Genomic DNA, 16,185 nt, shown 5'->3' on the forward strand with positions numbered 1-16,185 from the left:
ACCTACAAAACTGTAGATTTTTATGGGAAGAATGGGAGTATGGGTGGAAGACAGAGCTCCCAGAGAAAACCCACACAGTCATGGGGAGAACGTACAAACACTGTACAGATAGTACCCGTAGTCAGGATCGAACCAGGGTCTCAGGCGGTGCAAGGCAGCAACTCTACCACTGTGCCACCGTGCCGCCCTTATATCCAGGCTCATGGCTGGCTCATATCCAGATGTGCTGGCCAACATCCCACACTCTCCTGGGCCTCCTGTGGAAGGACTGTATCTTGCACAAACTCTTCCAGGTGGGGCGCCCAGCAAAGTTCAGTATAGTATCAGATACTATGGGCTCATACAGCCTCATCTAAGGTCCAAACCCCTGCTAGTTATGACAGGAGGCAATACTGCAGAGGGAACTCCATTTCCCTGACAAAGCAGGGACTGCAGTTCAGAGATATTCAGAACAATTTACAGCAAATGTAATGGTTTATATAGAAATAGATTTTTTTAAAGTTGAAACACATCAAAACACAATCTGATAAAGTTGGAAAAAAAGATTACGTGAACTTTTCAAGTGAACCTTTGTAACTTTGTCAGCACCAAAATGTGGCGACTCTTGTATACTGCCTAGGTGGGGTCTGTTACATGATTTTACCGGGTTGTATGCAAAACAAAGTATTTTACTGTACCGGGACATGTTACAGTAAAGTGTCATTGAATTAACTGAATCACTGATTCTATCCTAGATCCTCACCATCGGACTCCTCAAGCGCCAGTGTGGCGTATGCACCACAACATGTACTGGCAGTAGTGGATTCACACAAGTTCCTGAATTACTTGTGTAAAAGCAGCGGAACATGATTGACCCAGCAGTTTGGCTCATTATCTACGAGGATAAACAGCTCAAACAGAGGCTTCACCCGTGCTATTTCACAGTAAAGCTGGGATTTCTTTAAAGTTGGCCTGAATGAAAACTTCAACTGGAGGCACAACTAAAACCGTGAGCTGCTTATTGCACAGATCAAAAAGGAGCATTTAGGTTTTAGTTTAGAACGAAGATAGATACAAAAAGCTGGAGTAACTCAACGGGTCACAATATCTCTGGAGAAAAGGAATAGGTGACGTTTCAGGCCGAGAACGTTCTTCAGACTTTTAGTTTAGTTTAGTTTAGAGATACAGCGTGGAAACAGGCCCTTCGACCACACCGACCCTGCAATCCCTGCACATTAACACTATCCTACACAGACTAGGGACAATATTACATTTACACAAAGCCAATTAACCTACAAACCAGCACGTCTTTGGAGAATGGGAGGAAACAGAAAAATGTACAAACTCCTTCCAGATGGCACATGTGGTCAGGATCAAACTCGGGTCTCTGGCTCTGTAAGGCAGGCAGTAGCTCTAACGCTACGCCATTGTGCCGCCAGGTCTGCGCATTATTCCTACTTGCATGAAGCCTGTAGCAAGCTAGAATGGAATAACAACGCCTAAACAACACTGAATGATTCTTGCAGATGATGAAGAACAACTCACCTTTTTATGCAGAGTCTTTGGGCCAACATCCGTCACGACAACGTCTTTCAGTCGGGCAAAAACTTCCATCCGTTGAGACTGCATGGTGATGGATGCATCCATACCTGCAACATTTTGTTAGAGAATCAGAGATAATCATTAATTTCATGAATTATGAAATGATGTGATAAACCTTTTGACCACCAAATCTGGCTCCACAATGAGCAATGAATTGCCCACCCTTGCCATCAAACTCCACCAGTTGTTCACTTGCCAGAAACTTCAGCAATCACTATCCATTCTGGACATTTGTTTGGTTCAAGCTCAGAACCTACAGAACCACTGTAAGGTAATCCTTTATCCAACGCGATTGCCCAAGAAGATCTCTCTTCCTCTGCACATTTTCTAAGTATAATGTCATTTATGCATTACCTCAGACAAGTTGATAAATCATCACTTCCACTTGTTTAATGTGTACGTCCTTTGCTGTTTTGGTCTGTGCAGTAATCTTTTTTTTTTTTAATCGATCATTTATCTCTGATACCACTGTTTGAAAATCCATTAATCTTTATAGTCTATACAAAATAGCAAATCGTTTTTTTTAAACCAAAGAATTTCTGAAATAACAATAATTCCCAGCAGAGCCACTGAAGGCTCCAACAGGTCAGAACAATTCTCTGAGATTCACAGTCCACTTTGGCTGAATGTTGTGCAAAAAGAGCAGTTTAAAGTTGCTGAGTCTAAATAGGACAGAAAGTTTGGGGGTGGGGGGTTGGTAATCAGTGGCTTTGACAAACAACAGGTCATGCTGTTTATTGTTCCATTATTCAACAATAGTATTTCAACTAGGGTGGTAGAGCATGGAAACAGGCCCTACTGCCCAACTTGTCCATGTGCACCAAGATACCTCACTCAAGCTAATCCCATTTGTCCCCGTTTGGACCACATTTCCTATACGGAGCTGAAAGTTCCTTGTTCTGCGAGCTCAATAAAATCATGGTCCTTGTTTCAGTATAGTAATTGATCTAATTATCAGCAGCATAAAATGTTTACAACTATCGGCTTTTACATCTTGCCTTTCGAGATATATGACAAATCATATCAAAAAAGCATTTGATGACATGGATATTTATGCATGTTTAGAGTATTTAGAGGAGGGTGCATGTGAGGTGGGTGGAAATGAATGCAGAAAAATTGTGTCTTTTGGAGGGACTGTGCACCGATGTTTGGAATAATTTTCCAGATCCCTACTTACTTAACGTCCCAAAATGTTACAATAAACATTTGATCAGTCTTCTGCCCTGGCCATACAGCAATAATGATGTGTGGATTTCAATGGCACCAAGAAGCCAATCCCTCATCATGTACCTATACGCTGTAAATGGCTTGATTGTAATCATTCTGCTGACTCAATAGCATGCAACAAAAGCTTTTCATAATACCTCGGGACACGTGACAATAAACTAAATATCTAATCTGCACATATAATGTCTCAGGGAAAAACAATATAAATCACCTTTCTTTATACAGTACTTGGCCTTGGAATCCAAAGCTTAACCTGGGTTTAAAAAAAAGACACAAAGTGCTGGAGTCACTCAGCAGGTCAGTAAGGCAGCATCCAGGGAGAAGGTGGATAGTGACGTTTCGGGTCAGGACCCTTCTTCAGACTTTTAACTTGGCTTTGTTTACCTTGTATTTTGACATCAGCAATGCTGGTCTTGTCATCACAGACAAATATGTTCAATGCCCCCAGCTCAGCAGAAAGTTTCAAGTCAAAGGTATCAAATGATGCATCTGTCGGCACTGGATTGAAAAGTACAGTTTGATTAATAATTTGACGGAACAATTAAGAACCATGGCTATAAATAACATTATAAACTTTGTTTGCATTAAATCAGACAGTTGGTTCCCACAACTACTTCTGTGACTGTACTTTGACAAAAATGCCAATGTTTGTGAGTGTGTGAAGATAAGACTTACAAGAATGCTTCCAAAAAGGAGGGTTCTTCATGCAACTGAAGACTACCTAACAAGCCACTGCCATGACGGTGGATGAAGCAGAGAAAACCAATCATTTAAAATAAATTGATTAGTAAGGGTGTCAGGGGTTATGGGAAGAAGGCAGGAGAATGCGGGTGAGAGAGAAAGATAGATCACCCATGATTGAATGGCTGATTAGACGATGGGCCCAAAGGCCCAATTCTGCTCCTAGAACTTATGAACTTATGAAAATAAACTTGTTTTGCCTGGCGCACTATAAAATTATGGTGACATCTATAAACTGTGCAGATCATCAACAGAAAAATGGCAAACCTTGAGTTCACCACCATGTGCAGCCCAGATAACTGAGGGAATTATTTATAAACAAGCAGGTTCTCTGCCAAATGTCAGCATGGTGGCACAGCGGTAGAGTTGCTGCCGCACAGCGCCAGAGACCCGGGTTTGATCCAACTATGGGTGCTGTCTGTACAGAGTTTGCATGTTCTCCCTGTGACCGCATGGGTTTTCTCCGGGTGCCCCGGTTTCCTCCCACACTCCACAGACGTGTGGTTTGTAGGTTAAGTGGCTTCTATGAATTGCCCTGCGGGTATAGGATGGGAAATTGAGATAACATAGAACAAGTGTATGGGTGATCATTATTTGGCACAGACTCAGAGTGCTGAAGGGCCCCTTTCCACGCTGTATTTCTCAAGTAGAAAAATAGGAGACACATGCTTATAGATCACATTGTCACAGCTCAGACAAACACACGGCCCTGGGAGCATGCCCCTTGCCTGCAGTGACTCGAGTTGCTAGTGATGAAAGGCGCCCGACAAATAAAAAAATATTTTCCTTCAAAACATTTATTTGAAAATATATAAAACCTCACGTAACTCAAGCTGTAATAATAAGTACAGCTTTGATCTCAATCTCGCCATAGTTGTTCATCAATTTATCAGTTGGATGCTGACAGAGGGGAAAATTCCCAGACATATTGTGCCTCCAGATGAAGCACATTAGATAAATATAATGTACATGTCGCTAATATTTTATCCTAATAGTAATTTATATGCTACATCTTAAAGGTAAGCACAGGAAATAATGAAATGGCAAGGAAGAGTGTTACTGCTTGTAGGATGGAATTTTGTACTATACCCGTACCCGATATCTGACTTTACTCAGAGAGGCACAGACACAAAATAAAACAGCTCATAGATCAGTGGTGAGTTATCGAACAAGTTGGCTTATTAAAGGCATTATCAATGTACATCGGAAAACAGTGTGAACAAGCCCAAACTGCTTCCGCAAGCTATGGTAACCACAGCATTTTATATCCTCATGACACAATGGTAACTTGTGGAGTTGAAATAAATCATTAGTCAACGTCTCTGTAACCTTCCATCTTTGTCTTTCCCCAAAGTTAAATTTAACCTTATGTTTCTTGGTGCTTTGAAAATCTCGCTCCTATATATCTATCAAATAGATACCATAAATGTCAATTCCCTGTAAGGAGAATTGATTCTACTCGTTAAATGTGGTCCCCTAGTTCGTTAAGCTTTGGGAGACTAAGCTGTGCCTATTAAACATAGTGACAAAGGGCAGCTGTAATCTCAACAGATAAGAACCTAGACAGAACTGCAAAGGACTATTCTCCCCCCTACGGATAACAAAGCCTGCTTTTTGACAGACTGTTTCATCTTTAGTTATTCTGACTACATTCTTGGTCAATATTCCCATCACGCTTCCCCAGTACGCAGGCACGGAAATCGCTATCAAAATATGGAGTGGACCGGGGGACACAATTTCTTGGCACTCACACACACACGCACGAGGCTTTGGAGGCTCAATCCAGCGCTAAATGCAGCTCAACTCTGCCTGTCTCGCCGGGTTAACCTACAGCCCTGCCTGGACTGACGGGACACCAGCGCTGCTTCTCCATGCTGACTGTAAACCTGGGATATATTTCCCGCAAGTCCAGGCAGGGCTGTAGGTTAACCTGGCGGGACAGGCAGAGTTGAGCTGGGTTTAGCGCTGCTTGTCTACGCTGGCAGTGGGCCTGGGGGCACAGCTCCCGTCTGACTCCCGACGTCTCTGGCCACCCCCGGGCGTGGGGGGGGGGCACTCGGGTGGGAACGGGACAGCGCCGGAGAGCCGGGATTGATCCTGCCTGCGGATGAGGCGCAGGTCTGTGCCGAGTGTTTTGGCACGTCTCCCTCCTCCAATCATCGCGCTGAATTATCATGTCCCGCCCCCATTGCCTGCTGACCGACGTATTTCTCGTCCAATCAGTGCCCTCGCTCAGTAGTCCCACCCCCACTGTCTCACGGAAAGCAGAGATTTCACCGATTTTTAAAATCCGGATTACACAAAATGGGGGGGGGGGGGGGGGACTGTCCCCCACCTCTCAAAATAGGGGGGGACGTGTCCCACCTGGCCCCCCGGGATTTCCGCCCCTGCCAGTACGTGAGCTCTAGGGTGAACCAAATTCTAATTCACCTATCTTCCTTATAATTCTCTAAATTCCCGACAACACTGCACACAGCACAATTCAACTCAAGGGAAGATCTGGGACATGTGTGATGAGCAAAACTGAAGAAATCTTCCTCTCAGCAATTCAAGATTTGCTTTTACCAATGCAAGAGATAAACTGGATCATTATTATCACAAACATCTTTCAATTGAGGCTGTAATTAGCTTTTCCTTCTTAGTAATCTACCTGCTTTTGTCGAAGTCTCCTTTGCATGACCTCCGGCACTGATCTTGGCTTCAGGATCTTTTTCAACACTTTTTGATGGGAACACAGCGGCCATGAAGTTCAAGGTTGAAAGCAAGGCTTGTGAATGCAGAATCAGGTCAAGAGAAGAGAAAGCAATCTAATGTCAAAACAAAAGGTTCATTGTTTTTGGATAATCCCACTCAACGCACGACGTTATTACGGTACATTTGAGGAATGAAATTAAGAAAGCACAGTTACTTATAAAAGAAAGTCAGGCTAACATAAGCAAAGTAAATGACACATATTTGCAATAAACATTCTCCATATTTAGCACGAGCTTACAAATGACCATGAGGCCAGGAAAATGAATGCTATGTGAAGTTTGTACGTTCTCCCCATGACTGCGTGGGTTTTCTTCGAGATCTTTGGTTTCCTCCCACACTCCAGACGCACAAGTTTGTAGGTTAATTGGCTTGGTGTAGGTGTAAATTGACCCTCGGCTGTGTAGGATAGTGTTAAAGTGCGGGGATCGCTGGTCGGTGGGGACACGGTGGGCCAAAGGGCCTGTTTCCATGCTGTCTCGCTAAACTAAACTAAATTAAACAGGCCCTTCAGCACACATTGCCCATGCCAACCAAGATACCTCATCTACACTAGTTCCACCTAGGCTTGTTTAGGCCAAACCCTCTGAACCTTTGCTATCCATGTGTCTGTCCAAAAGTCTTTTAAATTGTATCTGCCTCAATTACCTCCTCTGGCAGCTTGTTCCATACACCCACCACCCTCTTTTCCCTCTCATCTTAAACCTACAGTATGTTCCCTGGTTCTTCACCCCTACTCTAGGTAAAAGACTCTGTGCATTCGCTATATCTACCTCCTCATACTCTTGTGCTGCAAGGAATAAAGTCCTAGCTTACAACATTTCTCCCTTTAGCTCATACCCTCAAGTCCTGGCAACATCTTTGTCAATCTTTCCTGCACTCTTGCCCGCTTAACATTGTTCCTATAGCAAATATGCAGCCTCACTAACATCTTGTACAACTGACACATAGCACCCCAACTTCTACACTCAGCACCATGACTGATGAAGGTCAATGTACCGAGAGCCTTCTTGACCATGTATGTGTCTGTGTCTACATATACATCTATCTTCTATCTTCTATCTATCTATCTATCTATCTATCTATCTATCTATCTATCTATCTATCTATCTATCTATCTATCTATCTATCTATCTATCTATCTATCTATCTATCTATCTATCTATTATTATATAAAACTCTGTGGCTGTCACCTGCCGTCCGGCTGCCTTTCTGCCTTTCGATTCGTTCCATCGTGTGATGTCACAATGCCCAATACTCGCAGATGTCCAATCGGAATGGATCCATTTACATGTACGGCTGCCGGCTGCATTTCTTCCTTTGATTCCTTGCCACGCCGAATCCAGACGCACAATCGCCGAGATCTTTTCCATTTCGGTAGAGATTTCACTTTTCTTTCTAAGTATCCGCTCCTCATTACATTTCGTCGTCTTTAAGTACACCTTTTTAAATCAAATCCTTCTCCCCCCACCCCCCAATATTTCAAAAATAAACAGGCTTCTCACCCATAGAAGCAGCCATTTCGGTAGACATTTCACTTTTCATTCCAACTATCCACTCCTCATTAGATTTCGTTATGTTTATGTCCACATTTTTCATTAAATCCTTCTCCCCCCCCCCCCCCCCCACTCACTCATTTTGTCGCCCCCTGCTGGCCAGCGACCATAACGGCTGCTGGCGCCCGCATCTCGCCTCAAAGACGCCATTTAAAACCAGCCGCACTGCTCATTCCTGAGCCGCTTGAGTTGGAGGACCACGTCTCCCGTGGGGGCTACGGGTAGGGAACGGCTGCGTTGGGGGAGCAGACCCAACGGGTCTGCCCTTGGTCTAGTATATTTATATAAAAGAGGGTTGCGGTGGAAGGGTGTGATTCTGGCTGGAGGCCAGTGTTGTTTGCAGGGTTCTGTGCCGAGACCAGTTTTTGATAATATATATTAACCACTTGGACATAAATGTAGATGAGTTGGTTAGTAAATGTTCAGACAATACCAACATTGGTGGAGTTGGGTACAGTAAGGACTGTCAAAGTATATAGGCAGATATAGATCAGCTACAGAAATGGAAGAGAAATGGCAGATGTAGTTTTATCCAAATGTGAGGGGAAAACATACAGTTAGACTCTTAACAGCTTGTTATGCAGAGGAATCTTGAACTGCAAGTCCATAGCACCCCAAAAGTAGCAACACAATGAAATATAATGGTAACAAAGGCATATGATATGCTTGCCATCAATTAGAAGGGGCATTGAGCATTAGAGTTAGGGAGTAATGACGTAGCTTTATAAAATCTCTGGTTCAGCCATGTTTGGAGTGTTGTGTGCAGTTCTGGTCGTTCATTACAGGAAAGATACAGAGGCTTTGAAGAGTGGTTCACCAGAAATAAAGAAAAGACAGAGAGTGTGAATAAATATTATGGAGCCGTCTGTACAGTTGACATCAGTAAAGCATCCTGATAATGAGACATAGTCTAGGGTCTTAAAGGAACTGGTAACAGAGATAACGTTGTAATCTAGCAAAATCCCCTCAATTCCAAAGGTTCCAGAGGATGGAAAAAATGCAAATGTAAAACCACTCTTAATGAAAACAATAAGCAGGAATCCAGAGGCTTGTTAGCCGAACATTCTCCTCCAAAATGCTGGAATCCATTCCGGACCAGGCAATAACAGAACAATTGGGACTCAATTGTGACTCTCAAAACAAAATTGAGGATAGTATTAAATCCACAGAATGGGCATATAAAAGGATATACAAAAGGTCACACATAGGATACAGAAAACAGTGTGGTGTCCATGACAGCATGGAGATGAAGACGGTCTAGATAACTTTACTTTTGATACCAATAGTTAGCGAGAAAGAAGAGAAAGCGCTGGAATCACAAGATGCATAACACAGTAATATTTCAGAATTTGAAAATAAAAATGCTGGAAAAATCCAGTTTATCATCGAGTGTCGATGAAGACAAGAGTCACGATTGAGGTAAAGGGGTAAACATTTATTCCATTATGAATATACAGTGAGTATTTTACTTACTGTCATCTTTTGCTCAGTACTATCAAAAGTACTTTTGAAATGTGGTCCACTTCTATCCGCCTGCAATCAAAAAGATAATTGATCATAAAGTTATAATCTTAAAATAGAAATCTCAAGAATAAACAGTTAGAGCTGCAAATCGGTCCCACTCCCTTGTTTAGTTTAGTTTTAGCGTTGTTAACTGATACAGCATGGATAGAGGCTCTTTCGGCCCACCAAGTCTGTACAGACCAGCGATTACCTGTTCACTAGTTCTATCCTACATACTAGGGCAATTTTTACATTTACTAAGCCAATTAACTTACAAACCTGTACTTCTGTGTAGTGTGGGAGGAAACCGAAGATCTTGGAGAAAACCCACGCGTTCACGGGGAGAATGTACAAACTACGTACAGACAGCACCCATAGGCGGGATCGAACCCGGGTCTCCGGCGCTGCATGTATGAAAATGATTATAAAGCATAAAACCTTACCTTGATGTACTGCACTTTGAGAAGGTCTGCTCCAGGTTTGTCTGACGAACTGATCAACTTGAGTGGTTTATTATTTGAATCTGTAACAAAATCAATAGTAGCAGGCATTACTTTGAGAATATATGGCTACATTTCAAATGTGAATGCACTTTTAAATGACAAGAAAAGCAAATTTATTGAGTATCTCATAACATGGTTAAAAACATGACAAGGGAGGCACGGTGGCACAGCGGTAGAGTTGCTGCCTTACAGCGCTTGCTGCGCCGGAGACCCGGTTTCAATCCTGACTACGGGTGTTGTCTGTATGGAGTTTGTACGTTCTCCCCATGACCACTCCAAAGATGCACAGGTTTGTAAATTAATTGGCGTAGGTTTGTATACCAGGTATTAGTGTAAATTGTCCCTAATGTGTGTAGGCTTGTGTTAATGCGCGGTGATCGCTGGTCGGAGCGGACTCGGTGGGCCGAAGAGCCTGTTTCCGCACTGTATCTCTAAACAAAACTAAAAGCTCTTTTTTAATAGTCCAACATTTTTTAACAACTGCACATCAAAGGAGCATTGAAATTTCAATGCATAGGCAAGGCATTGAATGAGACAGACTTAACATTGGCAAGTGGGATTAGAGTAGCTAGACAAAAAGGTCGGCATGGACTTGGTGTACAATTTCATGACTATGGCTTATGGACCTAGGGGTCATCGACTAATGTTTCTTTATTTCTTCAGCAACAGTTAGTTAAGCTAGCTAAGACATCACATGCATAATACTATGTTCGCTGAGAATGAGAGATATAGCATGGAAACAGGTCATTCAGCCCAGGAGTTTGCACCAACCGGTGATCACCCCACACACTAGCACTATCGTACACACTAGAGACAAATTACAATTTACAGAAGCCAATTAACCTACAAATCTTTACGTCTTTGGAGTGTGGGTGAAAACCCAAGCACCTGGAGAAAACCCCGCGGTCACATGGAGAACGTGAAAACTCCATACAGACAGCACCCGTAGTCAGAATCAAACCTTGGTTTCTGGCACTGAAAGGCTGAGGCTCTACCGCTGCGCCACTGTACTGCCCTGGGGCAGCGTGTTAGAATGGAGAAGCTGGGGAGAATGGTGCAGCCAAACAAGGAGCCAGAGCTTCAACTACATCCAACAGGAAAAGATAAGAGAGTTTCCAGAATCCCGGCAGCCTGTCAACATAAGGAGTAGATGTGGCAAATTCCCAGCATTGCCCCCGACTCTCCGTGCCAGCCAGGACACAGCCTTGAGCCGCACAGCTCAGTGCCCAGCAGATACACAGCTTGGTCCAGCCAGGCCCACCAACATCAGCCCTCACAGGCACCCTCTCCACATCAACCTGGGGGAGGGTTTACTGCTGGGCAAGCACCAGACAACAGGGATAAGCACCAGGTTCATGGGACAACAGTGGGAAAGGCGGGGATTTGAGCCAGGACCTTAACACAGCAGCACATTACCCCGAGTACAAACCCTTTTCCCAAAGTACAAGGGACTGAACATCTGTCTGTGAGCAAGAGCACAATAATAGAAACATAGAACATAGGAGTAGGCCATTCGGCCCATCGAGCCAGCACCGCCATTAATATGATCATGGCTGATCATCCAGAATCAGTACCCCATTCCTGCTTTCTCCCCATATCCCTTGTTGCATTAGATAGGGTAAATGCACAAAGTCTCCTTTCCAGGGTTGTGGTAACCAAGAACTGTAAGCTCTAGGTTTACAGTGAGAGGGGAAATATTTAATGGGATTATGAGGGGGAAACTAGGGTGATACATATATGGGGCGAGCTGCCAGGGGAAGTAGTTGAGTCAGGCACAATAGCAACATATAAAAGACATTTGAACAGGTAACCATATAACATATAACAATTACAGCACGGAAACAGGCCATCTCGGTCCTCAAGTCCGTGCCGAACAACTTTTTTCCCTTAGTCCCACCTGCCTGCACTCATACCATAACCCTCCATTCCCTTCTCATCCATATGCCTATCCAATTTATTTTTAAATGATACTTGGACAAAATGGTTCAGAGGGATAAGGGTCAAACATGGATACGTGGGTGCACCATAGATTGGGAAACCAGTTGGGATGGATGAGTTCGGCAGAAGGGCGGTCACGGTGGCACAGCAGTAGAGTTGCTGCCTTACAGCGAATGCAGCGCCGGAGACCCGGGTTCAATCCCACTACGGGAGCCACCTGTACTCAACCTGGAAAGTTCACAGCTTCATATACAAAACAATTCCACACAAAATGTAATATTTATAATGAACCAAAAATTATGACACGTTGTTCAATTATGGCGCAAAGTAAACAGGCCTTTGAGCCAAGGTTTACAGTGGAGTTGGTTATTCCGCAGTCTAAAAAAATCATGTCAACTGGGCATCAGCACTACTGCAGGTTCAATTCAAAATGAGGATAATTGGATATACTTGTGCTAATGTACCTGAATTAATATGGGGTGGTGAACATAAACTGGTAGCAACATAAAATTGTATCACATTTAATACACGGTCGATTGAACTACAATACCAGTAAAATTAATTCACAGCCAGAAGATAATAGAAAGCAATAGATTTAATAGTCATGAATATCTTAGTGAATTCAGGGGTGGAAAAAATTGTTTGAGCGTGAATATGGAATGATTAAGATGAATATCACATGGATTTAAGAGTAAAGGAGAGAACTCTGGATATTAAAGGAATCCAGGCATATAGGGGTATTGGTGGAAAATGGCAGTGAGGAAGAGGATTAGACATTACCTTGACACAGTAGACTTTTGAGGCCGGCTGACCTACGCTTGCGTCAAAATCTCGTTTATGCTGATTATGCTAAAGGCTTTCAGAAAATATTACAGACTATAGGGAACTGTTATTAAAGAAAAGCCAATGAACCTCGTTTGATTATATAATGTAGCGGTGGGTGAAGCAAAGTTGCATGTATGCAAGCTGGGGAAATATTAACATCAGAAGCAACCTGCATACTGCTGACACTGGTGCAAGCTTAGAGCAAGGCCAATTGGTACTTGAAGAGGAATAAGGTTCATAAGATCACGTGATAGGAGCAGAATTATGCCATTCGGCCCATCAAGTCTACTTCGTCATTCAATCATCTTTCCCTCTCAACCCCATTCTCCTGCCTTCTCCCCATAACCCAACACCTGTCCTAATCAAGAATCTATCAATCTCTGCCTTAAAACTATCCTTTGACTTGGCCTCCACAGCCATCTGTGGTAATGAATTCCATAGATTCACCACCCCCTGACTAAAAAAAATCATCCTCATCTCCTTCCTAATTGTACGTCCTTTTATTGTGAGCCTACTGCCTCTGGTCCTGGACTCTCCCACTGGTGGAAACATCCTCTCCACATCCACTCTACCCAAGCCTTTCACTATTCGATATTGGTGATTCAAAATGGCCGAATGGTAAGATGCCAAGGTTAACATATCAAATCGTCTTGACTTATGCAAGACCAGTGCCCTTTTCTTTTTCTTTTGATCTTGTTAGAAATTTATCTTACCTAAAAATTCACAGCAGTTCAAACCAATTTTCTTCAAGTAAGCTGTTGCACTCAAATCATGGTTTCTCATTTTGGTTTCTGTTCCCAACTGAACCACATGAAACACGAGAAATGGATTCTTTGCCTTGTTCATTATTTTTCTTAATTCTACTGTGACCTGAAATAACAGCAGAATATAATTATTTGTCTCAACAGTAACAATCTTAATGTTTTAAATGACCTCCCCAACAACTCCCTCTAACATCTACAGATGCGGCATAGAAAGTATGTTATCAGGAAGCATAATGGGCCTGTCCCATTTAGGCGACTTTTTAGGCGACCGCAGGAGTCTATGCAGTCGCCACATGGTCGCCACATGTTCGCGGGTGGTTGCCGGGGAGCTGCCTTCATGGCCGTGAGGAGTCGGAACTAGTCGCGGCCTCATTATGGTTATTGCTAATTATTCAACATGTTGAAAAATTAGCGGCAACTAGAATGAAGCCGCCATGGAAAGTAGCGAGAATTCTTGTGCCATAGGTGGGTCGCCAGGAGGTCCTAGTGGGTCGCCTGGAGGTCGAAGGTTCTCGTGGGTTCTTGTTGGTTGTAGCCGGTGATGACCGGAGAATTTCATTGGCTCATTGGGAAAAAAAACGTAAGCAGTAGTTTTCAGAACCAAGGATAACCGTCCGGTAATGTTAAATGTCCGCCGAACTTCACAGCCTTGTATCTCTGACTTCTTAAAAGTTGTCTCCACTCCTTCTCCCCCCTCTTTTAAAGGACTTAACGTATACTGTGCTTTAGCTGTTTTAATTACAGCGCCAACCTTCCTGTTCATCACGGTGTGTATCTGTATCACGTTGGCTTTGCACTGTGTAAATTTCAGACAGCGCTCCCCCCCACTTGCCCTGTCCCCCGTGTGTGTGTCCGTGTGTGTGTGTGTGTGTGTGTGTGTGTGTGTGTGTGTGTGTGTGTGTGTGTGTGTGTGTGTGTGTGTGTGTGTGTGTGTGTGTGTGTGTATGTGTGTGTGTGTATGTGTGTGTTCCTCTTTGGCAGTCGCCATTCCAGTCGACTGAAAAATTGCCTAAGTGGGACAGGCCCATAACTGTACGGTTTGAGTCTGAAGAAGGGTCTCGGCCTGAAACGTCACCCATTCCTTTTCTCTAGAAATGCTGCCTGTCTTGCTGAGTTACTCCAGCATTTTGTGTCTACCTTTATTTTGATAACAGCTCCATCCAAGACCGCAAGAAATTGCAGAGAATTGTGGGTGCAGCCCAGACCATCACACACCTCCCTTCCACTGACTCCTTTTATTCCGCCTTGGCAAGGCCACCAGTGTAATCGAAGATGGGTCTTACCCCAGTCACTCCTTCTTCTCCACTCTCCCATGGGGCAAAATGTATAGAAGTGTGAAAAGGCACACCTCCAGATTCAGGGCCAGTTTCATCCCAGCTGTTATCAGGCAACTGAACCATTTTATCAGCAACTAGAGAACGGTTCTGAGCTACTATTAGTCATTGGAGACAATCGGACCATCTTTAATCGGACTTTACTGAACTTTATCTTGCACTAATAGTTATTCACTTTATTATGTAATCTGAACGCTGCGGATGGCTCGATTATAATCATGTATAGTCTTTCTCTGACTGGTTAGCACACAACTAAAGCTTTACACTGTACCTCAGTACACGTTACAATAAACTAAATTAAATCTATATTAACATTCTACAGTAGTGTTGTGTCTGATTAATAAGTGGAGTTAAATCAATAGTTGGTTCTAATTAGAAAATTACTCTTTATAGACCATGTTCTACTTTTCCCACTATGGGATTACACTGTGACAGTACCAATCAATGAAAAGTCTTGTTGGGTCGAGATATTACTGATAATGTCAATAAGGGCAGTAAATCACAACTAAATTATTTGTTTAAATGAGGTAAAAGGTTCAAAATGAAGCTTAATACATGTGTCTAACGTTATAAAATTGATGAGGAATGCTAATGTTTCACATGGAACCTTCACTGGATACTTAAATCCTGGACATCCTTTCACCAAGCTACCATGGCAACTGCCCATTGTAGTACATAGTTGTGCAACGTTGGGTTTCCACAGTGTGCAGTGTTGCTGAAGGTACAATCTTTATCCCAATGCCATGTTGTTTTGGATAGATGTTTTGTATAGTTTAGTTTAAAGATACAGCATGGAAACAGGCCCTTCGGCCCACTGAGTCTATGCCGACTAGTGATCCCAGTACACTATCACTACCCTACACACACTGGGGACAATTTACATTTTCACCAAGCCAGACACAAAATGCTGGAGTAACTCAGCGGGTCAGGCAGCATCTCTGGAGACAAGGATTGGGTGGAGACTGAAGAAGGGTCTCAACCCGAAACGTCACCCATTCCTTCCCTCCAGAGATGCTGCCTGACCCGCTGAGTTACTCCAGCATTTTGTGTGTACCTTCGATTTAAACCAGCATCTGCAGTTCTTTCCTACACATTTATACCAAGCCAATTCACCTACAAACCTTTGGATGTTCAAAGCCTGAGTGTAATTCCAAAGAAAAACAAATTTGCTTGATGTCTTGGTCAACGTCTCATCAAATAGACTCCTCAGGCAAGCATCTCAATACCTGCTTGTGCTATCTTGCTATGGTTGAATTTGCCTGCAGCTATAAGAGCTCACCATAAAATGACACAAGTGTTTTACAGTAAACAAAATTAATTTTGAAGTCTTGTCACTGTTGCAGGGAGTGACTTCAACAAATTTAACAGTGCTCCAAAAAGCTAATGAGATCATCTGTGCTACGGGTACTTGAGATTAAATAATGGCCAGGACATCATCAAACGTCTTCTCCTCTTCAACTGC

General features: G+C 43.2%; 1 protein-coding gene across 3 annotated transcripts in view; it reads right to left on the reverse strand.

Moving 5' to 3' along the window:
- vps13c (vacuolar protein sorting 13 homolog C) overlaps positions 1–16,185 on the reverse strand; it is a 294,729-nt gene that overhangs the window by 152,090 nt on the left and 126,454 nt on the right. For all 3 annotated transcript variants that reach the window (XM_033014961.1, XM_033014960.1, XM_033014962.1), the window contains 6 exons: positions 13,339–13,495; positions 9,803–9,882; positions 9,330–9,389; positions 6,200–6,356; positions 3,193–3,306; positions 1,525–1,628 (listed from right to left, as the gene is read on the reverse strand). In XM_033014961.1, coding sequence (XP_032870852.1) covers positions 1,525–1,628; positions 3,193–3,306; positions 6,200–6,356; positions 9,330–9,389; positions 9,803–9,882; positions 13,339–13,495 — 672 coding nt within the window. The remainder of the gene's footprint in view (positions 1–1,524; positions 1,629–3,192; positions 3,307–6,199; positions 6,357–9,329; positions 9,390–9,802; positions 9,883–13,338; positions 13,496–16,185) is intronic.

Source organism: Amblyraja radiata, chromosome X, assembly GCF_010909765.2.
Source record: "Amblyraja radiata isolate CabotCenter1 chromosome X, sAmbRad1.1.pri, whole genome shotgun sequence".
Lineage (NCBI taxonomy): Eukaryota > Metazoa > Chordata > Chondrichthyes > Rajiformes > Rajidae > Amblyraja > Amblyraja radiata.